General features: G+C 49.8%; 5 protein-coding genes across 5 annotated transcripts; 1 reads left to right on the top strand and 4 right to left on the bottom strand.

Moving 5' to 3' along the window:
• Positions 1–306, top strand: FPOAC1_003072 (uncharacterized protein; the record flags this gene model as incomplete). The annotated part of the gene is made up of 1 exon (XM_044847644.1): positions 1–306. The coding sequence occupies one exon, from the start codon at positions 1–3 to the stop codon at positions 304–306; it is 306 nt and encodes a 101-aa protein (XP_044713560.1).
• A 6,187-nt stretch (positions 307–6,493) lies between these two features.
• On the bottom strand, positions 6,494–9,376 carry FPOAC1_003073 (uncharacterized protein; the record flags this gene model as incomplete). Its single annotated transcript, XM_044847645.1, has 9 exons — positions 6,494–6,755; positions 6,813–6,847; positions 7,529–7,750; positions 7,815–8,279; positions 8,378–8,671; positions 8,725–8,907; positions 8,961–9,127; positions 9,268–9,308; positions 9,369–9,376. The coding sequence occupies 9 exons, from the start codon at positions 9,374–9,376 to the stop codon at positions 6,494–6,496; spliced, it is 1,677 nt and encodes a 558-aa protein (XP_044713561.1).
• A 602-nt stretch (positions 9,377–9,978) lies between these two features.
• FPOAC1_003074 (uncharacterized protein) lies at positions 9,979–13,661 on the bottom strand (the record flags this gene model as incomplete). Its single annotated transcript, XM_044847646.1, has 2 exons — positions 9,979–10,505; positions 10,559–13,661. 2 exons carry the CDS (start codon positions 13,659–13,661, stop codon positions 9,979–9,981), a joined length of 3,630 nt encoding a protein of 1,209 aa, XP_044713562.1.
• A 1,234-nt stretch (positions 13,662–14,895) lies between these two features.
• FPOAC1_003075 (uncharacterized protein) lies at positions 14,896–17,669 on the bottom strand (the record flags this gene model as incomplete). The annotated part of the gene is made up of 3 exons (XM_044847647.1): positions 14,896–16,382; positions 16,434–17,430; positions 17,544–17,669. 3 exons carry the CDS (start codon positions 17,667–17,669, stop codon positions 14,896–14,898), a joined length of 2,610 nt encoding a protein of 869 aa, XP_044713563.1.
• A 3,688-nt stretch (positions 17,670–21,357) lies between these two features.
• On the bottom strand, positions 21,358–23,576 carry FPOAC1_003076 (uncharacterized protein; the record flags this gene model as incomplete). Its single annotated transcript, XM_044847648.1, has 2 exons — positions 21,358–22,876; positions 22,927–23,576. 2 exons carry the CDS (start codon positions 23,574–23,576, stop codon positions 21,358–21,360), a joined length of 2,169 nt encoding a protein of 722 aa, XP_044713564.1.
• Positions 23,577–25,982: the final 2,406 nt, after the last annotated feature.

Below are 25,982 nucleotides of genomic sequence, written 5' to 3' on the forward strand. Positions count from 1 at the left end.
ATGTCATTTTGGAGATTCATCACCGATGGATCTCATGCAAGCGCTGTCACCCTGCTTGATGGTTTCAACCCCTGGCTTCACCAGCTTTGCCCCAGCCTTTGCCCGACCTCCTTTGGATCTTCGCAAATCGATCTTTCATTCATCATGATTCCTCAACAAGAACAACCACCAATGCGACAATATCCTGGCCTGGCGAACATTGCGTTGTTACCTGTCCGCACCCTTCTACTATCCGTCCCCACAGATATAGTGCAGTGCTTCAACACAATGGTTGCTCTGACATATCCAAGACAGGCTCTCGCGTAATATTCGCCGAGAGTTTACCCACATGCGCACTCTGATGCATATCTTGCACAGGCTGTCACCAAGTGAGCCTAAAATGTAACGGGTGTTGGTGAGATCCAGTTGGCGGCCACCTACCCACCGTACATAATTAACGCAAACATGTCCAATAACACCCACCACCGGTGCTTGGCTAACGGCACATCCCGACCATGGATATTGACCGCGCACACCCAACCCCATGGTCCAAATGCGTCCGCCCTGCAGCTTCTCGATTCAACGGTTTCGATGATGCACAACGCTCGAAAAAGCAACACATAAACAATGCTTGTCAAGGCTCAGCTAGATGCAAGTTTATTATTCCTGACATCTCATTCGTCTTATTTATTTCCTCAAAGGTCGACAGGCTTAGCAGCAACGACAGATGGCGAGTCATATGGTAATCGTGTTTTCTCCTGCACCATATTGCAAACCCCAGACTCGATCTGAGATACCACGTCAAAGGGGGCTATTGGTCACATCCTTGCTTGGATAGACACTTTGTGTTGGGAGCGAGCATATGAGGCCTTCATGGTTCAAGCGCACAACCCCTAGTGTGACAGTACATGCGAACAGGCGGACTTCTTGCTCTTCGTCCCTTCGAGGGCCATCAACTGCCGATGTCTCATTATAGGGCGTAACATCCTTACAAATTGAAGCCTCGTGGTAGCTGTGGCCGCACATGCTGTTACAATTGGTAAGCGGGCTGTTAATTCAGACTGACAGTCGTTTTTGTCGTCACATTATGAGCACTTTTGAGCATAACAAGATATAGGTAGGAAGCAATACAGTAATACGACCCCAAAGCAAAGTCAGCATTTCAGCCAACCCCAGCCCGATCAGGGTCACGGCACAATGACGTGGCTATACCTCTTCGGACAACTTGCAGAGTACTGTACCTTTAACAATAGATCGATTTCTTGTTCTTGGGTCTGTTTTGCACGGGGTGGGCGATCCAATGACCAAGCCATGACCCCGGGACACTGCTAACGTACAAACATGTCTACGGTACTGACAACTTCAACGTACAAGACCTATCGTAGATAGTCTATGCTGCTACTCATGTCAAGGGTGGGTTGCGCCCGAAGCGATCGGTGAGGGCTTGGTCTTCCGAGTGTTAGGTCCCCGCTCGGTCAAGGCTCATCAACAACTCATCATATTGAACACTCAGTTGTCACAAAAGAATTCGTGACCAGTTTGCCACTGGTGAGAGAAGGATGTGTATGTACATCGACACATCTTGCAGGCATAGACGTGTTTAGCCTGAAAAACCAGCGACTGAACAGCTGACAGGAAGACAAAAGACCAAGGAGCAGCGATTCTTATTGAACAGCTCAGGAGAAACAAGGACAAGGGTCCATTTGTCCATCAACACCAGGACGGAATGGCGGGAACCCTGGGATCTGGCTAGATGTGGGGCAGGCTCGACAGCACGATCGTCTGATCCCAGGGCGCCGTGCACTAGTGAGATCCTGCCCGTCCCGCGAACACACCACACCGCTTTCAGCGTTTCCATACACCCCTTTTCCACCTCTTGGTCGGGATAGCGTTGATAGTAACGCCAACGCTCTTCTCACGAATGGACCACTTTGGGTCGACAACAACACAGAGACCATCCATTCTCATTCACCGACTATGTTTCGTGACTTGATTCTGTTTTGGGGGGATACAGTGAGCTAGTGAGCCAAATCTGTAATCGGACCCACAGGCGGATGGATCGATCGAAGTGCTGCTGCCATTAGCTCAGCGTGCGTGTCAAACATGCAGCAAGACCCTTGGAACATGTTGAGCTTCCTGTCTTGGTAAACGTCGAGCCTGCAACCAGATTGGCAGTGTGTACTAACTTCGTCCACCATTGTAGCAAGTCTGCGTCTATTGCGCTTTAACCGCTGGCAATATGATAACTGGATGGCCATGAGAACAAACAGCTGCACGGCTTTAGTGTTTTACTGTTATGCATGGGCCATAGTTGCGCTCTGCTGTGAAACTACTACAATGCTTGCTTGACAGGTAAATTACGGCTGCAGTGAATCGGTCGGTAATAACTGACAGTCCTTCTCTTCTGATTGGTGAAAACTCAAAATCCATATGATATATGAGATAAATCTCGAGCAACCGCCACTTACTCAATGACCTGAGGGTTTGCCAACCGAGCTGGCAGCGACTTCCAACCGAGTTCTTAAGGTGCGCCACTGAAGACACCTGACAGTATTCATGGCTTGGGCACCTGCGTCTTTGCATTTACGTTTTGGCGTCAAGGGCTTCGGACTAAATTCCGCACCAGAGCTCCGAATGCTGTGTTAGCGTATTATTGCGATATTCTTAGGCTAAGGACTTGTCTACTGATTTAGTCGATAACCGCTTCCGCGGATGCGAGACGTGATATCCCATATCATTCTTCTGGTACCGAGTCGTTGTCTCAGCCTTGCCAGCTTTGGCTAAGAAGAAGACAGACTTAACCAAGCGCACGAATGACTTGCCCGTTTTGGGTTAATTGAGGCTTGTTTGTCCCTTCTTTGGCTCAAACTGGCGTGATTCATCATACGATGTGATAGAAAGCTTGTTCGCTTGCTACCCGATGCCCTCTTAGTGTTTTCTGCGCGGGTAGTGATGAATAACCAGTCATAGTGATAACGAGCAACTATCAATCTTGACTACCTACCTACGTAAGTCTGGGCAGCCACGAACTGAAAATCAGCACGGAGGCTCGGCGGGAATTTGGAATAAGTCGCTACCGATCGAATGAAATGGCTTCAACTGTGTTTCAACTCTCCTCACATCGTATCTCATCTCATGTTAAGACCAACAGCACATCGAATCGAATCGCATCGTATCGATTCGTATCGTATCGCATCTCATCCCCCATACCAGGGCGGGGGTCGGTCCTGGAAGCTGACGATTTGCCAGACCCCTGCTTCTGGACCAAAGCGCGACTCATTAATCTATACGGCAAGGCAAGCAAGCCTTGGTGTCGAAATGCTGAGATGAAGTTGATATATCTTTGCTATTTACAACCTTCTTACGAACTAGGTTAGCAAGGCATTTAACCTATCTATATTGCTGAAATAGGCATCCACTCCAAACTAAGCACAATCTTGATGCATCACGAAGCAATCGTTATAGCATGAAGAAAGTCCAAAGAATGGAATGTTGCACACCCATGGACAAGCATTCTGCGAAATTCATGCGAATTTATCAACCAAAACTAGCACTGCACAGGGTTTGAGGGGTCTATCTACATTTTAAGCATGATCATGAGTCAAGTCGAGCTACGCATTGAAGCCCCCACCAAATCAATCTTCGAGAAGGTGTCCAAGCGGCGATCTTGACGAGCTAGAAACGCCAATTTGGTGTCTCTCTTTTTTGTCACCCTTATCATCACGGCAGTTTTTTCTGACCGCCATCAGATATTTCACTCAGATGCCGGGAGAGTTGATATCCAGTCGCGTTCTGATCAGCTCGTACGTATCTTCTCGCAGTCAAAGTTCCTTGTCCACCCACTTACCTTGTCTAGGCGAATCGTCCCGGATGTTGCACAAGCGTGTGGGGTTGGACGTGGTTTATTCGTGTCGTGCGTGATTCACATCTTTCTCTTATCCACTAGAGGGATGTGATATGGCAAGTAGGAACCCCTGTTTTTACTTTTCACATGCCTTCCAAATCTGCGGTAGGCCAATTCAAACGATGACTCGCCTTGCCAGTACTTCATCTTTGGCCTTCAATCGACCGTGGAACCTCTGGTAGGGTCAAAAGGCCTCTCAAAAGTCCTCTAGATCTTGCCTGACAACATTCAATGTCCTAGATCGTGGCCGTGTTAGACCCTGACTTGGTCATTACTGACCGATATGAAGATGTGGGCGATGCCTATCTAGCTACGGCATGTGACACCTGTGGGGATTCCATAGTATATGCATGGTGGTTCTAGAGGATGGCGATGCAGCTATGCTGAATTTATATCCAGGGGTGAAACTGAAGTTTGCGTCTTGAGGGTTCATGCCAGAATGTGGTTATGAACCGAATACTCACTTCATGCAACTCGATATCAGCCAGTACAGCTTCTGCCCTGTGCAATAACCCCAAAATGGGGCCTGCTTGATGAGACGGCGCTGTGTTAAATACAAATCGTTTGGGTCTATTGACGATCCGGCTTACAAGCTGGGGTTTGGCACTGACCATGGCGTCGATAAGATCAAACCCCCAGGACCCTGAAATCCCTTTTCTCGGGTAGTTGCGTCGATCATCAGGTCTGAAATACATACCGTGGTTGGTTAGTTCCAGCTCAATGACGAGTCCGGCCAGTGTCCAAGACTCATGCGCCATCTCACGTCTCCATCAGGTGGTTTGACGACAAGGGCTGGAGCATATGTAGATGTTGCTCACCGCTGACCTTACTGCCAGGAAATGGAGTAGTCACAGCACTAAAAGGCATGTTAGCCGGACCAAGAGATGATGTGGGAATATGAGACAGCGGCTCCGTGACCGATCCAGGGTCCTCTGATTTAGTTAACAGTCGTGCCGTGTGAGTTCCTGACTCTGCTCCGAGAGTTGAATCACGCCCCTATTGCCTGTCTGCCTGTGCAGCATCGGGGCCATCAAAGCGTATTGGGTCCAATGGCTTGGAGTTGATGTTAGGGCGAACGCAAGCCGCTTTATGGGGCAGCACTATACTGTATTGGTGATGGTTTGCGAGCTGAGTGCCATATCTGCCCTGCAATTAATTACGCAGATGCGTTCTTGGCTGCGAAAAAAGTTGAGGCAAAGACAAACCCAAGGTGGATTTCCATCACAAATTGACTCTTAGCTGCCAAGTCTGGTTGCAGAAACTGACCATGGGGCTGTGGAATGCCTCCCGTTAAGATTCTATATCCTTGACGTACGCCCAAGCTTTCCTGGTATTACTTTGCAATGCGAGTCATGGTTCAGTTCTGGTGTCACTACCAAACCACTCTGCTGTGTGCTCGAGCACATCTTGAACAAAACAGGGCATGTTGGCTCTGCAAATCTCAAAAGAACAAACTTTACAGGCTTGTTGGTGATACGAATAATGTCAGATCATTCTTGTCATATCATATCATATCATATCTCGATGGCACACTTTTTTCTTTTCTTTTCTTTCTTTCTTTCCCTCCTTCAGTCTAGCTCCACTTATTGGATCGTGATTGTCAAATCTATCATCTAACAATGTTACTCTAGTCTGCCTACAAGATAGAGATGGGCGTGAGATTTTCACCTGTGCCTCTGATCTCCTAGGCAGCATTAAAGGAATCTTGCATGCGGCACAGCATAAGCCCCGGAAATCTTTCTCTCATAGCTGGGCGTGTTGGTACGTCTGCTTGTGAACATCAATGATATGGTTGCTGGTCCATACAAAGGTGTTGGCGAGGGACAGTTGAATTGATATTACAAGTCCCTTGTTTATTCAGTTGATCTTTGTCTTTTCTCCTACATGGGTTTTGGTTCAGTTGGTTGAGTGTCGTCAGGCAATGTGATGCCACGATACAGGGTAAGTCGATAACCACGGGTCCTCGGCCACTGGACATTCTAAACTCGTTTCATCTATATCGTACCGAGACTTGTATTAATACATGTAGGATAGTGATGATTGAGCTAGCAAGGGTATTTTTTGTATGATCCCTGGCTGACGGGACAAGTTCCCTGAATACGTACATCCAGATGTGTGATGGAGGTCATTAACAGGGGAAGCATACTGTCAAGGTACTGGTTCGTGTGCGTATTGTATAGGTATGGAGTAAATGCAATGTGTTAATACGACCAAATTAAAAATTCAGAAAATATGCGTGGTGTGTCGAGGGATCTCCAAGATGGTGTTCTGGTGTTGGGATCCAGTGGCCCAATGTTTAACCAAATGCAACGCTGTAACAATCATTCAGCCTGTAACAAACAGTACGCGAACATTGAGTGCTAACAGCAAAGGCCATCTAATCGAAACAAGACTACGCTGTTGCTATAAAATCACAGGGGTAGTCAGACGGACTGAAAGAGACAAATCACAAAGAATCATGTAGACAAGAGTGTTGCATCAACATGGGATAACGTTCAATGCTATAGTTCGCTTCATTGATTATACGTAGGTATCATTAACCTCCTCGAATCTCGCTCTCCGTTCCTTTCCATTCCATTTCTCCCGATATCGTACAGACAGGCACAGCACTTATTTCTGGTTCTTCTCAACACCCTCACGGCCGACGTTGCTCAGGTCGACCTCTTCGCCCTTGGTAGCGGGCTCACGGAGACCAGACTGGGCGTGGGCATCAGTGCCGACAGAACCCTCGACCTTGCCGGCGCCAACGTTGACGTTGCGGGCATCAGCGGACTGCCAGTCAGAGGCAGTAGGGGGCTGATCGGGGAGAGGGAGGTTGGCCTGAGTCTCGGCAATCTTCTGGTCCTTGGATTGAGTCATCTTGATTGATTTGCTGGATGATTTGTTAGAACACTGTGCCTTTTCTAGGTGTGAATATCAAGTGACTTACTGGTTTGAAGGTTGTATTTTTGGTAGTGTAGAAGTCTTGTGATGATGTGGTTGAAGAGTTGATAATGATGATGATGAAATACAACGCTTCTCAGAGACCTTTTTAATATTGTACTGTCAGCGCCTAGAGAACAAATCTTCCCCATAATTCGCATCTCTTCTCCTCCAAACAAACACTGAAAATTGACATCACGATGCGGTTTACTCTTGTGACGTCAGTGACGTCACTTTAGCCTCATCCGCACGTAAAGCTCCGGGTTATTCCCCACAAGCATCATCTCTCTCACGTTCCGCGATGTTTCTGACAGATTCTGTACCGCATTTCCTTACTCGAATCACACTAAATCGGATCGCGGATCGCCCCGTTTGTTATCGAAGAGGAGTACTGCAGGGATTTCTACCAAGGCCATCGTCAGGTACCAAGTCAGTGCCTTGGTTGAAGCTGACTCGAGGCGGGGAGCATGCGACTGGCGACATATCAACCTTGATCAAAGCAATCAATCACAATCATGTAGACAAAGAATATGCTGTCCACTAGGATACCTGCAAAGCCGAAAAAAAACCGAGGCCGGCGCCCAAAACGCCTCTACTCTAATACGCCTACAAGCAATGTCAACAACATCCAACCCGCCGTGACGTCTCAACCCCCACCATCTCAAACGTGATCCCCAACCTCTCACCGTTGCAGTTCCGTGGCCTCCTCCCTCATTACCCTACTCGTCGATCTGTCTCTATAGACGTGGGCTTCTCCCCTGCGTCTGGGTTGAGGTAGTCTGCATCCTCAGCGGCTTCGTACTCGCCAATCAAGTCTGCAACCACTTGCCGTGCCTCGTCAAACTCGTTGAGATTCTCAGAAAATGGTGCTGTCTTCTTGTATCCTTCCATGAAAGCATTGCGCTTGCGCATTCCGTCGTATTGCCTTAAGATTCTCTTGAAAAGCTGCATATGTATGTGTTAGTATGTGTGTAACATATCGCTGTGAAAGAGGAAAGATATTGCGTACCGTTGCGATGCTTGTATGGTTGGCAAGCATGAGACCGCTTACACGATGACTCATGGGAATATATGGACTTCTCTTCGTCAAAGCTACCTGGATACTCGCAGGTCCCCATGGGATAAATGTAGCCAAGCGTCGTTCGCGGATACGAAGCAGACTCTTGTGAACATCCGTTGGGTCAACCTCACCCTGAATGACATTGAGAATAGAGATGTAACAGCTCTTCTTGCCGGGAACCGTCGACACCATGCGGTTCTTGGGTTGAAGCAGTCGTCGCATCACGTCAAGCACTGTGGTCTTGCGGACCGTCTTGGCTTGCTCGACCTGATCACCAGTAAATGGTGTGTAGGCAGTCATAAGGAAATGGCATCTGGGGGTTGGAATAAGAGATGCTAGAATGCTAACAAGATCGTTGTGCATGTAGCCAGGGTATCGTAGAGTTGTTGTACTAGCCGACATTACAGTAGCAACCTGACAGATGTTAGTTCTCTCGTCTTCACCCACACAGCTACAAATGATTTCCACTGTTTGGATTTGTTGATAATCAAACAAGATTGTGATTAACTCACCAGTTGGTTCGTTTGTTGGAAAGACGGCTCCTGGACATGCAATCTATCAGCAGCAATGTGGGACAGAGCACCGTTATCCAGAACGACGACTGAATCAGCATTTTGGACCAATCTGCGCATAGATAGGATACTGTTGTAAGGATGTACGACGACATCGCCTGCGTTCGTCGTGTCCGGAAAGACTGAGTATGTCTGTATGATCTTTTTGGGGAACCGATCATTGAGCCTCTCAAGGAGGAATGAACCAAGACCTGATCCTGTTCCACCAGCAATTGAGTGCAGCATCATGAAGCCCTAGTATGTCGAGAGTCAGTAAACAAGTACCACCCAAATTGGAGATTACTCACCTCGAGAGAGTCGCTACCATCAGCTTCCCGGTCAATCATCTCCATGATGTCCTCATACACCGCCTCACCACTCTGGTAACCATCACCCCAGTTGTTGGCGGCACCTGCACCATCTTTGCCAACGTAGAAATTCTCAGGGTTATAAATGTTTTTGTATGGCCCTGTTTGAATACCGTTGATGACCTGCAAAAGCTTCTTAGCACTCGGCTACATTGCCACTATCGAAGGAGGCGTACCCTAGGTTCCAAATCTATAAGGATAGCTCGAGGAATGTATCGTGTGTCGTCACTCTGGTAGTAGAATACATCTTTTCGATCACCACCCTCGGTCGCAAAGTCTTCGAGGTTTCCGTCTTGGCTGATGCCGTGTTCCTGGCAAAGCTGCTGCCAGAATTGGCTTCCAACTGTGCACGTGAAGAGAGTCAGCAATAGCCATTATATGTATGCATATTCGATCGAGAAGAGTGCTGGAAGTGAAGCTTGTGAATGCATTGTAGAGGTCTGTAGTTGATGGGGACGGTAGCGGGGGAGGGATTGAACTGACTGCTGTTGCCGCACTGCCCGGCCTGGATCGTGATAATCTCCCTGTTGAGTACACGTGAGCATCGGAATTGAGTTTGTATCCTGCAGAGAAAGTTAAATTACCTAGGCATATTGTCAAGGGTCGATCAGCGATTGAGAAGTTGTTGTTTTAGAGCCAAATCTTTTTTCGTTCATGCATCGTCTTGGGGAAACCTGACGCGACGCGTGCCGCACCTGCCCTGAGCTTCCCGGCCTAAATGATCCCCGCCCCCGCGTTTCACAGAGGACTTCCATCTTCAGCCTCCAATGTTGCCTTCCGCTTATCGCAAATTTCCATCAACAATTTATAGGATGAATTTCCATGGGTTACAAAAGAACATTATACTAAACCAATACAATTCAGATTGTCGAATCTATCTTCTCCTAATTACCCACTAAGCACTTCGGTTGTGTACAATCACTTCATGGCACCACCACAAATCCTATCACTGCCAACTCCAATTCTCATGAAAACCAACTTTTGTTGTATTTCTTGTAGTAGCCAGTCAAGCCAATCTTTGTATACTTGAGCTCCTCCCACGATGTTCTAAAGGATAATTCCACCCGACGAAAAAAAAAGTATAAACCTCGAATGCTTGACAACGCCCGCAATGCTGCTCCTTAAACCTTACCTTTTCTACGTAAGCACGCTATAGTGTGCTTCTAATATACTATCCCCGAATTTCCTTCCGCATTACTTCTTATTATGGACCTTGTTCTTCTCCAATGCCTCTGCAAGTTCCTTAGCCATATCCGCAGTCTTGACCTGGATCATCCATGTCTCAAGCCCATCTCCCTTCTCATTCGATGTAGTCATCTTGACATACTTCTTGTCTGCCTTGTACGACATATCGGCGAGAACAGCTCGGTTCATAGCGATGTGCCCACGAGGCTCCGCTCGCAACAAAAGACGAACAACGTTTGTCTCCTTGTGTTTGAGCAATCGAAGAGCACCCACACCCTGTGTGGACCATGGACTTTGTGACTTGGGCTTCTTATCATCCGACTTCTCTCCAGCCGGCACGAACTTCAGCACCTTTGCTCGTACATCATGCATAACATCTTCGTCCTGCTCCAAGTTCTCGGCCAAGTTGACCTGCTCGTGCTTCTCGCCTTCGTCATCGCCTCCGGCGGTTCCTTCGGCCTGGGTGGATGGTTCCGGGGTCCCGGCAGCTGGTGTAGTGGCCAGGCTAGAGCCTCCCCCAAGACTAAACGGTGTGTCTACACCCGTCGCTTTAGTGGGGCGATTTTCCGATGTGGAAAAGGAGACTTACTGGTCCCGGTGGTAGAACCACCAGCAGGCGGTTGAAGGTTGCCGTTGCCAAAGGCCGGAGCAGACTGGTTGGATCCAAATGTCGGTGTCGAGTTTTGTGCCGGTGAGGCTCCTGTAAAGCTGAATCCTGGTGCCCCAGACGATCCAGAAGGGCCTCCAAAAGCGGGAGTGCTGCTGTTTGCTCCAAAAGCTGTGGTATTGCTTGGTCCGCCAAACTGGAAAGGTGTGGCACCACCGGAAGGCGCAGAAGGCGTAGAAGAAGCTCCGAAGCTGAACATGCCTCCACTGGATGATGGGGCAGCGCCCAAGTCACCTCCGTTGTTACCGGACGCGAAAGGGTTGTTGAATGAAGAAGAAGCCGAGCCGCCTCCAAACTGGAAACCGAAGCTTCCAGAGGCAGATGAATTGGAGCCGAAAGACGCGCCTACGTCGTTAGCAGCAGGAGTCGTGGAGGCACCGCCAAACAAAGGTGTAGAGTTGCCTGAAGCACCAGCGCCAAAAGAGGGAGGTGCAGCAGCAGGGGTAGTTGAGCCGCCAAAGCTGAAGATAGGCGCAGACGCGCCCGACGCAGTTCCTCCGTTAAAGGCCCTCTTAGCCGGCGATGGCTCATCCTGCTTCATGGGACTACCATCAAGCCCGGCTGCTCCAGAAGACGGCTTGGGAGATTGGGGTGCACCAAACAAAGGCTTTGAGGCACCGTTGAGTTTGTCGGCACCATTGGAAGCGGCACCAAAACTGAAAATGGGGGCTGCGGCAGGCTTATCTGCGGCAGGAGTATCCTTCTTTGCCGCCGTCGCATCGCTGGAACTAGGAGTGCCGAACAAAGTCGTAGCAGCAGGCGTTGAGGTGCTGCCGAACAGATTGCTAGCGGTAGTCGTGGGCTTTGCGCCAAACAGAGAGGTAGCAGTAGTTGATTCGCCACTTACTGTCGAGGTGCTGGGAGCACCAAATAGCGAAGTCTTGGGCGCTTCAGTGGTAGCAGGCTTATCACCACCAGAGGACTTGGCCCCAAACAGTGTTGAAGATTGCATCACAGGCCCGCTTGATTCAGCAGGCTTGCTTACAGCACCAAAGAGGTTGGTGGTGGGTGCGGGAGCACTTGCTTTATCATCAGGTTTGGCTCCAAACAAGTTGGCGACAGGCTTGGCAGGCCCCGAAGCTTTGGTCGCCTCAGTAGCTGGCTTGGAGAACATGGAACCGAAACTTGGCTGGGCAGTGGATGCCTTGGACTCAAACATCGACCTCTTGGGGGCTTCATCGTTCTCCTTGTCGGATTCGTCGCCTCCGGTCTTATCAGCTTGGTCCGAGGGCGTTGACGCTTTCTCGGCAGGCTTAGCAGCACCAAAGAGGTTGGAAGTGGTGGTGGGTTTGTTGACAAACAAAGAGCTTGTAGGCGCCGAAGTGGTCTTTCCAAAGAGAGAGGTAGCCTGGCTTGTAGAAGCAGGGGCAGACGGAGCAAATTTGATGGGCGTAGTGCTGGGGTTCCAGGTTTGGTCAGCAAGCTTCGGGAAAGGCTTCTCAGCCGGTGCCTCAGCCTTATCCTCAACCCGCACGGGTTGCCCATCAGTATCCTTGGTGACTCGGTCAAACAGACTTCGGCCAGGGGTGCTCTCTCTAGTACCAGGGGCACTAGATCCAGCGGCCAGGCCACTGGAGGGAGCAGTCTTTTGTCCAAATAAACCATTGCCGGCCTGAGAAGCGGTTTCGGCACCACTCGCTGCCGCACTTGGCTCATCGCCCTGGCTATCATCCTCTGCATCAGAGTCGGCCTCGCTCTCGGCATCAGCATCAACACCGCTGTTCTTGGCCGAGCTGGCGTCAGAAAGGTAACCAAATATGTTGCCACCAGAGGCGCCAGTAGTGCTGGTGGGTTTGGGGTTCTGGAAAATACTGCGAGCGAGAGAGCTGCCGGATCCATTGGTCTTGTTGAAGGCAAAGGGATTGGGTTTGGCAGCAGCGTTATCGTCGGCGGGCTTGGTAGAAGGCTTAAGGGGAGAGCTGACAGGAGTAGTGGATGACTTGTTGGCGATCTTCTCGAAAAGGGATTTGGCAGCGGACGCTTGGCCCTTCTGTATCTTGGATGGCTGGCCATCAGCTTCATCACTGATAGATGACCTTCGCTTGTTTTTGCCCAGGGTAGATGCAGGGACAGAGACAGGAGCTGGCGCCGGCGCTTGTTGCTCCTGGACATCCTCCTCAGGCTCGGGAGCACGTCGCTTGCTGTTGGTGGAAGAGTCCTTCATATCGGTATCCTCATCATCCGCCTTACGCTTCTTGGCTGCTGTGACCTTGGTGGGAGTGGGCTCGTCATTGTCCTCCTCTGGTTCGGGAAGACCATGTTCACGGCGCCATCTCTTGAGGACATCTTTAGAGGGCTTGACGTTCTGGAATTCGTAGAGACCGTACCGCAGAAGAATAATGCTCCTGCTCTTCTCAAACTCCTTTGCGAAGTTAATGACGTTTAGCTTCCAATCCTTGTTGGAGAAGATCTCGTTGGCTGCGTATTTAAGTCGTCGAAGATCGAGGATGCAGAAAAATTGCCGTCGCTGCTCGTCATCAAAGTCAGGAGGGCACAGATGGGAGAGGAATTGGTCGGCGTAGATGGAGCCCTTGTTGTTCCAATCTTGAGGAATCTTCCTCGTCAGAACCTCCCCAGATAGCTCAGGATCGGGGTCCGCGATACGCATGTGGAAGAGATCTTTGGAAGTAGTCTTGGCTGCCATGCCCCGGGGGGTAGCCTGCGCGGTCGACTCTCGAAAGACACGGTTCGGCTCGGGGGTGGCGCCGGGAGCGAACACCTTCTTTGGGGTGTTTTGAGGAATGCTCGGAGAGAAAGGAGTCATGGAAGGACTGTCGGTTGTGGATGCCCGGAAAATATTCCGGGCGGTAGAGATTGTTGATCTGTTGAGGCTGCTTGCTGGCTGTTCATCGCGAGTCGTCAACATCCTCCGCGACGGCGCACTCTGAGGAACGCCGAGGCGGCTGCTCTTTAATGGCGTTGAGACGTAGCCGCGCCTCGCAAAAGGCAGCGCAGGACGCGGTCGAGGCGTGCTCTTGCCGGCCTCGGCGAGCTCGTTGTCGCCGGGAATAGAGAAGGTAACCATTTTGCGTGATGGTGGATGAAAGGAGGTAGAGGTAGAAAAAAAGTTTGTAAGGGGAGGGAGTGATGATAAACCACGATCGGGGGACAAGACCAGATGGTCGCGTTTTTTTTTTTTAATTAAAAACTCGACAGAGTGCGCGAGGTCAGGCAGGCGATGTGACCTGAGGACAAAAAAGGGGATATAAAACAAAGGGCAGATGGAAAGAATTGATGAGAAACAATCAAGATGCAGCTAGAGAAGCTGTTCTTGTCGATAAGCGATGCGGCTTTGATGAGAGCGCAGTCGCATATGTTATAAGCCCGGGGTCGCCCTGGGAAACCGTCACGAAAATATGAGAGGAGTTGTACGAATGGATGTTTTGACCGTGCGTTGAGCTGGGGGGACGACTGCTAAATGAGCTGCTGCTGACCCTCCTTGGAAAAAATAATTATGGGCCCACTCAACTCAACTGCTCACAGCATCCATTGGAAAAGGTAGTCCACAAGGTACCTCACCACAGTAGATTCTCAGGCACCAAAAAAAACCGGTTGCAACCACTTCAGCTTCCACTTTGACCAAACCAAAGACATCATGCTGCGTCTTTTCAGTGGAGGTCGGCGGCAAGCAGTCCCCGTGACTGGACTACATCATGGATTTCTTTCAAGGTACAAAGGGACCGTGAACTTAGTTTGGTCTACTTGAAGGGTGATGAATGTCTTGTATGCAAATGGACTCCCACCCACGAGCTTTAATCTTTTAGAACTACTAATCTGTATCATTTCAACTTCCTCATTCCGCCAAGACTACTTCACTCGTTATAGAAGCTGATTGTGCATCAGCGTCGGGCCTCAAACCGGAGACTGCGAACGCTGTGACTGCTTATGCACGCCTCACATGTACTTTACAAAGAATCCATCACCACACCACACCACACACATTTCACTTCCAACCGAAAAGAAAAATGTTAAAATATCAAGTTCCATTGTTTCTTTCCTTGCTGACTACTGGCTACAAAAGGAGCGTGGGTCTCTACGGACCAATTTCGAATGGTACCAGATTCGCGGATGACTGGTGACGATTCATTCCCAGCCATACTGCATGGTTTTTCGTAGATTTTGTCGTTGTTGACGACACATGCGGACAATAAAGAAGAAATAGTACAGAGTAAAGAGGGGAAATCAACAAAAAGCTTGACTGACACAAAAAACATCAAATCCGTAACCCCATATCCGTTCCCAATAAATCAGTTTCGCGCTCACTTGGTGGCAAGTCTCTTCTTTTGCTCCTCCAAATATTCTTCGTCGGACGCATCCAGAATATCGTACTCCTCGTCCGTCATGAAACCCTCCTCGGAGCAGTCCCACTCGTCATCGATGTTAACAGACTCCTTGGGCTCCTCAACGGGCACAGAAACAGCAGCCTCATGAATGCTTGCCATAGGCGACTCCTTCTCCAGCTTGGGGAAGATCATTTGGCTAGAGGCTTGGCTCTCATCCTCCTGCTTGGTCTCCTCGACGGGTGCGGTATCCTCCTCCTTAACCTCAGGCTCAGGCTTGGCCTTAGGTTCATCCTTGACAACACGGACGTTGACGTCGCACCACAGTCGGTGGCCAAATTTCTCGCCACTGGGGGTTGTCAGGCGCCAGTAAGAGATGACCTTGCCAGGGCGAGCGGGTGTTCGGAGCAGAACAGTGAAGGGGAACTCTTGGCCGGGACCAAGAGGAGCATAGCATACAGTAGATTCCGAAGCCGACATGAGCTCGGAGATGCCAGCGGGATGGTTGGAGTCTACATGTCCCATGTAGTCACCACTGACAAACCTGACAGAGCAGCCAGCGGGCCAGTTTTCGTTACCCTCATTGCGAAGGGTCCATGTCTGCTGGAAGTTGTGGTTGGGAGGTAGGATAGTGCCATCAGGAATGGTCTCGCGAACGAAAACACCCTTAAGTTCAGGCACAGGGGATGGGGTGGGAGGAGCTTCCTTCTTGATCTCGGGCTCAGGTTTCTTAATGGTCACCTTGGCAGGAGCAGGCTCAGAAGGCTTAACATCAACAATCGTGCGGACAGCGTTGATAGAGTTGCTGCGAACTGGCGGGATGGTCTCAGTAGCCTTAGAAATAGTCTGGCGATCACCCATTTCAGGCATGCGCATACCCTCAGGTGTCTCGCCAGTGCTCGTGACACTGACGGCACGGACAGGAGTCTTGAACTGAATCAAGGGGTGAGTCTTGTTGTGCTTGTTATCAGGGCTAGCCTCGCAGTTGGCACAGAAATCCAAGTCGTTGCAGATCGCGCACTTGTATCGGGTGCCACGAATGTAGGAAGGATAAGCGTTACGTCCATTGCAAAGAGGTCCATCACAGCAGATGCCAACGTGAACAGCTGCTGGAGCACGGAAGCGGACATCCGTGAGAGACTCGTAGATAGGCGCAAATCGGTGGCCAGGGTGACTGGTCCTGACAGTCTTGATGCAGTTGGCACAGTAGTCCCAATCAGGGCAATCAAGACACTTGTGGCGAACGCCAAAGATGTTCTGGTCGCAGCCATCACAAATAGCGTGATGCATGTGGTTGCGTCCAGGGCTCATCTTGACTTCGATGTGGCCAGGCATCTTGGTCCCCTTCACAGCAGGGGCGAAACTGTGCTTGGGGTGGTGACCATGAGAGTCCTTAGCAAAGCATGACTGGCAAAGATCAAAGTCCTCGCACACACAACAATGAAGGAACTCGGCCTCGGGGTGTTCTGATATTATGTTAGCTTCAAATTGCTGATGATGTTTATTTAGATACATACCTTGGACACAGCAGTTGCATGTTCGCATAATGCCAGGCAACGCGGAAGAAGCAGGGAGCGGCTCGGAGAGAGCTTTGGGGAGTGGCACATGTTGGGCCTTGGGCTCAATCTTGGTCTCCACGATAGTCTCGACCTTGACCTCGGACTTGGGCTTGGGCTTAGGGGCGATCGTCTCAGTGGTACTTTGAACCAACAGTCCGTCGACAGTTGATCGTTTAATCAACCAGTGGTCTCGGCCATGGCAGGTAATGCCTTGTTCTACGCAAGACTGACAGAGGTCAAAGTCGCCGTCGTCGCAGGTGGAGCAATGATAATGGACATTGGGGATGTTCTTCTCGCAGCTGTTACAGCAGACAGCAAAGCTAGTGCCAGTCGTAGGACATAGGATGGGGCAAGGGAAGGCCGAAGGTGCAGAAGGCCTGGGAAGATAGCAGGTTTGTTGCTGCTCCTTGGCAAGGTTGAATGTTGAGGGCGAAGACAGCGGCATTGATGTTCGGTCCATCAAGCTAGCAAGTCGGCTCTCAAACTCCTGGCGGAAATCTTGTCGTTCTCCAATATATCTTGCCGCGCCGTTGAGATCAGCCGCGTTGTAAGTGCGGGACAGAGGGTTGATGCGAACGGGAAGAGTCGTCTCGGGCGGCGTGACATCTGATGCTGGGGTTGGCGCAGGGGCCTCGGCGGCGGGTGTAGGAGCTGGGCTGGCCTCCTCAGCGGCCTCAACAATCTCTCGAGGAGGCTCATCTAGACTGACAGGAACTGGGGCCGATGCGGAAGACTCGGGCTCATCCTCGACACTGACAGGTTTGGGTACTGTAGGCTTGGGCTGCTCCTTTACAGTAACACGGATCTTGAGCTTGGACTTCGCCTTTGCAGCGCGGTAGAGCTGCTTGTAAATGGGAATGTTTCCTAGCTCGAGAAGAACAAAAGAAGCTGCAGAGTCTGAGTATCTCTCAAATGCGACCTCGGCGTCTGCAGGAATATGCAAGAAATTGCGGATCTGACACCATGTTAGTCGTCATCCAGAGAAACAAATAACCGTCATCATTCTGCTGCGAAACAGATTATGCCAACGTATCGCTCGAAGGCGATGGGAACAGCTTATTAACGTACGTTAGATTCAAGAGGTCCTGGGATCATATCTCGAAGAGGCATCTTGGTGCGGCGGGTGATGCCCTCGAACATCACCTTTACGGTGATGTTGTGGTCGAGACTCGAGGCATGCGCTGCGGACGCCATGTTCGCGATGGTCCGGTGCGGCTACTGTAGAAGAGAAATAGTTAGAGGCAAATACTTGTTGTATCCAGTCCGCAATAGACGCAAACGATAAAATGAAGAAGCGACGATTGCGGATGGTGGATTCGGAGTCTTACAGGCAATCTACAATTGAGTCTGGGGCGGTGACGACCCGAGATACTGATGGTGTTATCAGTGGTCGAGATAAGCAATCAGCGGTGACGAAGCGACCGACGACCGTCGTAAAGTCGCCGATAATAACACTCTTCGTTAAGAAAACAATGCGGAGAATTAATGGGGAAATGATTCGAAGGTTAAAAGGAAATGACTTATTGATGATGGAAAGAAGAGTAATGTAGATGGAGAAGGAAAGAGAAGGAGGATGAAGATGAGGCGGGAGAGGAAGAAGTAGTAATACAATGGAAGCTTCCGCTGTACACAGGCCTGAGCTGCCTGTAGCCTGCCTCAGTACCTAGTAGGTTAGTAGGTAGGTAGGCTGCCCGGCTTGGACGCGCTGTGCTGCAAGTAACCCAGCAGTGATGCCCGGTATCTAAGGTTACCTCCTAGATTGGAGAGCCGAGACTACACTGTACTGTGAATCCGCTGGCTCCGTGTCACGTCAGGGAGAAAAGGGTACCTGGAGACTACAAGCTTAAGCCACACGCAACCATACAAGTGTTCGTTTAAGCCAAGGTAGCGTGGCAGTATACGCGGCGGCTTGAATCAACACTCCAACTGTAACCTGTAGCGGCTGGAACAGAAATCTCCCTGCACCAGGTGATGGCCGGGGGGATGGTCCGGGCTGGGGGCTTGGCCTGGGCTGCCTTCGATGCTGAGGGGGGCTGGTCGATCAGGGCACTTTTTCGGCCTTAGCGCAGGACTAGAGTCACCTATCAAGGATGATGTGAGCTCCCGTATTGACAGACGAGCTTCGTCAATGGACGGATGGCGATAAACGCAACCATGGGGCAAAAGGTAAAAAAGATGCAGGCAATACTGATGATGACGAGTTCTGGTCTGGCTGGGTCGCACCAAGGTACCTCTAGCATTGAGTTTTCTAGCGAGGTCGGGCTTTGTTCCAGTACCGACAAGGCAATCGTGGGAGCTGGATCATTTCTCTACCTGACCACGGCTCGATTTCGTGTCTTGCTGTGCTACCACAAATATATACACAACTGGATAATCCGGCAAACGATGAATCAATACATTAGTAGAAAACAGAGGCAGGCAGGCAGGCAGGTAGGTAAACGTAAGTGACTTCTGCTTACAGTAAATACCTGGTTATCCTGTGACCTGTGAGCATGGTGGAGCTGGCTGATTCGATCCAGAACATGAGGTTCTCTATTGGACAGAAGGAAAGAGAGCACGACTAATGTAGGTATCGAACAACAACGTCGTTCAACTACTAGGTAAGCTTTCACTCCTTATAGAGTTTCGCCGAGAGGTTGATTAACGGTGCGGTTGAAATGAGCCTCTTTGATCCAATAAAAAGCCAACTGCACGGCATTCATTTTTACATGTGAGCTCACATCGAAAGAACAGTTGTTCACCGTCTGTAACGAATATTCCGTCAGGTCAAGTCTAATTTAGTCACTTGGCTTGGGTCTTTAAAACTCCCCCGGATTGAAAATAGTGGAGAGTGGAACTAAATGCAGCTGTGGAGTTGAGTGGCTTGAAAGTGAAGAAGCGGAGAACTACATCAGCTCGACTTGACCTGCGATAGGTCGAGAGCCTCTTGGATGCCCTGTCGCGACCCCAGACACTATCTCCGGTCAGGTACCACATGACGACAAAACACCACACGCAACGCGATGCCCGTCTTCACCTCACCGACGCCGCCCTCCACGGAACTATTGGATGCTCAAAAGGTCACAGACTTAGACTCAGGGTCATGGTCACCATGGCGGCATGGCCCCAGAGTCTTGAACTTTGGAGAGCAAGAGAGCCATCTTCCCCGCTTTCAAGCCAACTCTGTCTGGGTCTGGCCGCATATAGCTTAACCTGAGTTTGTCGATCGGTCTTCTCTCGGCTTATGTACCTACTATTACCTATTCTTGTTTTGTTTCAGCACCACAATGCGGAAACCATAATAGAACCACAAGTTCGGGTCAGTCAACACACACTCCGACACTCGACAGGCTCACGTCGACTGTAGATCAGTAGCCAAATAAACTTGGTCAGCTTGTCTTGTTTGTCGGGTTCGAGACCAAACATGTTATTAGAATAGTGACACATTGCCCCAGTGCAACTGCTGTCCTAGGCAGAGAGGGTGCATCATTGTGTCCGGCTGGTCTCAGAGTAGCAGTACGCGTGCTCCCTGTCGCCTAACCTGTCCGTCGCTCTCGCCGGTGCCTGGAGAAGTAGCTGACTTGATGTCTGATATTTCTGTATTTGAAACAGCCAACGAATGAAACCAGACAACTACCAAAAATACTGATAACATGAAAAAGATATCATCCGAAAATACAGAAGTTCCCTGACTGATATTTACAGTTTACATAATTATACACTTGTATTTTGTCCACTTAAAGGCCGACCATGTACTACTCTATCTAAAACTTTGTACATAACAAACTTTGACCAAAGGCTTTGTGTCTGTTTAACTCTTAGGCGTTAATAAGGTCCAAGATGTAAAAAGCTCCAACGTTTCCTTTCCTCTTATCTCCCCCACCTCTCCAGTCAGTTGTCTTATGTGGATGTCGTAAACCTGAGCCGAGTGAGCTCAAGCTTAGCCGATGACAGCAGGTAGACACTCTACATCGAATCCTGTGGGACGAGTACATATACACAAGACTCGTGGATGAATCATCCGTGCAGTACTCAGGACCGGGCAAGATGCAACGCAACAAGAGGCTGCACTAGCTATGCACGTGTTGTTAACTCGTGACTTCGTTACTCCATCTTTGTCTCCGTGTTTTATCAAACTTATTTCTACTTCATCCCCGCACACCATGTCCCAGCGTTGACTCACTTCCTCGGCTGGAATCTTACGAAGGCACAGGATATACAATGAAGCGACCTCGATCATATACTTTCTCATTGTTCCTGATCGTTCAGACACACTCACAATAGCATAAAACGTCTTTTACTGTTAAACAATTATATCGTTTCATCAGGACTGCCCGCACATGGAAACAGGTATACTATATGCCCCGGACACCAAAGCGCCATTGCCATGAAAGCACAACAACACAGAAATTAAGAGGGTAGAAAAGATGGATTGCCAAGGCAGAAATGATAGTCCGTAGCAATTCAACGCCCTCTCAACACTGGCTTCCCATCAACCCCTCTCTGATAGTCCTAACCAAGGAAAACACCGTCTCCCACTAATGATAAAAATACCAGTCAGGATACTCCTTCCCCCTCAACTCCCATCTGTCAATCCATTCCAAGTAATGATGTCGAGTCCGTAGTTATAAAGATAAGAATGCGTCCACCTAACCAATCCAAGTGCATATTAAAACCATTCCTCAAAGGCATGAGTAGCCTGACCAAAGAATGGCTTCACATGAAATGGTAATTTTCCATCCTCCTCTTCCCTCATGTTTGCCCACGTGGGGCTTTTGTGTTAAAAGTAGCAGGCGCTTTTGTGTTTTTTGTAGGTATGAAGTCGTAATTGTAGCTATTAAATCGAATACGAGTAGAAAGCATCGGGATAAGTCAAAGTGGGATAATCAGACATGTCCCAGTTCTACTGTGGATAGTAGACCATGCCAGGTGCTTGTTGGGGATAATAGAAGCCATCAGGGCTAGGTGTAACCATGCCACCCATACCCATCACACTAGGCTGGTAGTTTTGAGGTGCAGAATATGTAGAATAGTTGTTGACCGGCGGCAACTGAGACGCGTCATAGTAGTAAACCATCCCATTGACCTCTTGTGCTACCAGATTGGACCCTGCTCCAGGGGGCGGTCCATTGTTGGGCATGACAGGCTGTTCCGGTTGGTTCTGGGGGGTAAAGCTGCCGGGAGGTCCTGGCTGACCGGGCACGAAAGCAGGTCCCGCATTTGACGGTCCCATGCCAGGATTGTTGTAGTTAGGCGGGTAGTAATAACCCTGCTGAGGCTGCGCCTGATAAGGCTGTTGATTATAGTATGATTGCTGGCCATATGTATTGGGTTGAAAGGGTGCAGCATGAATGGCTCTTTCCGGGATTTGAGAAAGTGGTGTACCAGTGGAGTGGTGAGACGGGTAAGAAGGCTGACGGTTATGTGACTCTTGAGATAGGCCATTAGCCATTTGAATGGGCACTTGTTGGTGGAAAGCTTGCTGATAAGCCTGAGGACCTTGTGTCAAGGTTGGTGACTCAATATCAGCAACCGATATGTTCTTCTGCGGTCGGGGCTGATGCATGGGCAGCGCCGACGTGGGCCGGTTCTCTTGGAAAGTGGGCTTCTGGGGAAGGGCATGTGTCTGAGGGGGCGGCAGGTCGTTTATCGATGCATCTAAGACCGGCGGTCTCTCGGCGGTATAAGCTGGGTCGACTGGGCCGTACGCTGGTCCTTGGGGAGCCATAGGAGGAGCCATTGCGTTCAAGGGCATGTCCATTCGAGGGGCAGGAGGTAATCGAACAACAGGCCGGGCATTCTCGGCCGGAATCGGTGGTCGTGAGATGACAGAACCTGTAGGGGAGAACATATAATCACGTTCCACGATAGAAGATCGCCTGCTCATAGCCACGCTGGGGGAGTAAACACTGCCGTAATAGCTGCCACCAAACACACTTGTTCGTCTCGAGAATCCACCCATGGACCCGAAGCCAGAGCGAGGTTTTCCTCGCATGCGCTGCTGGTTAGGCCGCATTGCCCTGGGGATGAAGATGAAAGATCTATCAGCGGCAGGATAAATATATCGAGGGTTATTGTTGGGGAGCGAGATGCGGACAGGCTTGTCACGACGCAGAGGTGGTCGATGGTCGGGCAGCTTGGTGTACTGTTTTACGGCAAGACGTGGGATAATGACCGGTGCTTTCATGTCCGGGAGTGATACTCGGACCTGGGCATTCCCAATGTGCTTCTCGGTGGAAAGCGTCCGATTAATAGGTGTCGGGTTCGGGTCGCAGGTTGGAATGAATCCATTTCCGTTGGCTGGGCCCTCTTCTTCTACCATGTGACGGGGACGTACTGGCGGTGGTGGCTCTACCACTGTCTCGTGCATGTCGTGTGTCCATGGAGAATTGGTAGTAGGATCTCCAGGTTGATGCAATTGACTGGAAAGGTCAGAACATAGAAGTAGAGAAAGTGACGAATGACGACTTACTTGATGGGAGCAAACGGCCCCCCGATACCACCACGGCCACCTCTACCTCTGCCTCGTCCAAAGGGGCGAAAGCCATTTGCTGCAGGCCCGGCGTGCCGATGATCATGCATAAAAAAGGCACCTCGGTTAGGCACGAATGCCGGATCCTCGTCTCTCTTCTTCTTGTAGTCCTCATGCTCTTGTCGACGTCGGTTCGCGGGGGCGGCGGGAGGTCTGGCGGAGGCCGAGCTAACAACTATGGGAGCAGCGGGGGATCTGCTGGGCGACGGAGCAACAACCTCATCGAAGTGCATCTCTTGAACGGGAGGTGACTCATCCGTAATGGATAATCCGTGTAGCATCATGTCCGTATCCTTCACAGGCTTGCCGTTCTGTCCGGAGCCGGAGCCGGACCCCGACTTGTGGCCATGGCCAGCGTGCTTGATAGCACCATTGGGCTTCCTTCTCGCATTCGGGGATGTGGGTGAGGCCTCATCGATGTTGCTAGTGTCGCTGTCGTCGGCAGGGTCATTGTCGTCAGTTAATGAGCCATCGGTGATTGAGTCGTCATCGTGATCCAGACCCTCCAGACCACCCTCGTCTTCGCCCTCGTCCTCAACACGGCGGCGTTGACCGATAAGCTTTCTACGGCGAGGAGCAGCAGAAGCCATGATTGCGTGGTGGTAAAAGATATGTAGGAAACGACAGACAAAGCTTCGGGGATTCGATGGTTGAGATGCGACGGGGTTTGCGGGTCATACGGCGGCGGAGCCCGGAGAAGGAAAGCCTTTGGAATCGATGAGATGACGAAACGATGTGTGGACAGTTGGAGATCCGATGGGAACCAGAACCGGCCGGCGGTAGAAGATGATAATCAACCAAAAGACAGATAATCAATGGAAATATGTCGCAAAGCCAAAAGTGCAACCAACAAACAGCCGCTAGACGATAAATTCGATCGAAACAAGAGTGGGAGGGGAGGGAGGAGATTCGTTGTCAGCTCTCAGCCCGCGAATAGATGCAGTTGGGGAGAAAAAAAAACTGCAGCACTGGACTGGTTGAGGAGCAAGGCGAGGCGAGGCGAGATAGGCGAGGTGGGCGAGGAGGAAGAGGCGGATTGGGGAGGTGAAAGAAGGAGAAGGAAGAGGAAGAGGAAGAGAAGAAGTGGGAAATGGAAGGAGAAGCGGGAGCGGAAAGTGGAAGTGGAATCTAGAAGATGGACAAGTGAGTAAGTGGTAGGTATGGATAACCTAAAGGTGGTTCGGTGGTGATGGTGTCGGTCCTGTTCTCTTTCAAGATGGACAAGATTTGCTACCTGCCCGTGCTAGGTAAGCTTTGCTCTAACTACCTACTGCTCTGGCACTGCTGGGCTGTAAATCGGATCGCCAGAAAACTGCTGGGTCCCTGGTCGATGAGGCCCAGCCCCATGTGCGTTGGACGCTACAGGATGTTACTGAGCTTGGAAGGACTTGAATAGCCAAAGTACCACACAAGCAGATATGTGGTGCGTGGTGACTTGTCAGACCCAAGACCCGTTTCCATCAACCCCACCAACAGCTAGCAGACGAATAACAATAAGAGAGACATTGAGAATTGTCCATCCAACGATGAGATGAGCTTGATTCACATCGATCAGCCCTCAGCCCGGGCCAGGCATAAGACCTTGCTTGAGGTTATCTGAATGCAGCTTCTTCCCATTCCGACCTCCATCTCGACACTTGCTTTAGGTTGCGCTGCGCAACACAACACACCACCCACCTATACATACTTACCTACCTTAGTAGTAGGTACCTTGATTAACTTCACAACACACTTGACTGTTTGTCCCGCTTTATTAACGCGACTGGACGATGGCTCAACGCATTGCGCGACTCACGACACGAACCTAACCTACTGACGCACCACAACAAACACGAATAACGTATGATGACAGTGAACATGCAGACATACATTTCCTTTTAGCCTCTGATAACTCAGTTCAACGCATTACGGTTAGCTGCCTTATTTAACCTCGACTACCAATCCAGTCTTGCAGACTATTACATACAGGTAGGCAACTATTTACTGGCCACATTGCCTCATGAGACATACACACCTCCCTCAAGTCCACCATTTTGTGCTTACAGTAGCTTGAGATCATTGCCCCACGCTAGCTCTTAAAGATGAGGCGGACATTCCCTAGCTTGACTGTAGATATAAGTCACAGCTCCTCACAGCCACTAGAGCAGAGCAATCACGCGAATTATCATCACACATGTTAAAACAAACAGCTTGACAACGCGATTACGGCTATCCGAGAAACTTAATAGTACACTTCAGATTAAAGTTGAGTCTGTGCATTTGCAGCCCCATCCAGGTAGATAGAACTATTCCTTCTGAGCATATGTAACATCTTACATTCAGTAATACGATTCTGGTGCTACAAACAGCCTGACCTGGTATAACTACTGGTTTGCTGTTTACGACTGAAATGACATGTGAAGCAGGTGACAGCTTGATCCTGAACACAAGGACGGTGGACCTGCAAGGAGAGGCTTTAACTGAGATACCTTAATAGTCTTGCTCTAACCGTTATTTCTTTTGAACTATATTGAGTTTTAGCAACTTCCAGTAGGTCTGTGCTAATAACAATGAAAACATGTTAGTTTTTGTTTTCCCATACTATCAAATGTCATGAAAGGGTATCTTGGGAGTCATCAACATACCCTATACTTGAGATGGACATATAAGTACTTACCTAGACAAATCAACTTTCTTCTCGTTATTTTTTCTCTGATTTGAATTGTAAATAGAACAAAAAGATAGGAAACAGGGAGCTCTGTTACATACAAGGGCTGCGTCCTAGTCTCTTGAACAGAAATGGATTCCAGTCGTGGTCAAGCATAGTCTCCGAATTATAGACAATAGCTTTATGAGCTTGATACTGCTTATTGGGTTGACAAGGAGCCTCTGAATTTGATAGAAACAAGCCGTTACCCAAGTACTGATCGCCGCATTGTTTGTTGTTACGGACAGGAACTGACTATTCTCAATGATTCTCAAATGACTACAAACCCGAGGATATGTTTTCATCGAAT

Source organism: Fusarium poae, chromosome 1 (assembly GCF_019609905.1).
Source record: "Fusarium poae strain DAOMC 252244 chromosome 1, whole genome shotgun sequence".
NCBI classification, from domain to species: Eukaryota; Fungi; Ascomycota; class Sordariomycetes; order Hypocreales; family Nectriaceae; genus Fusarium; species Fusarium poae.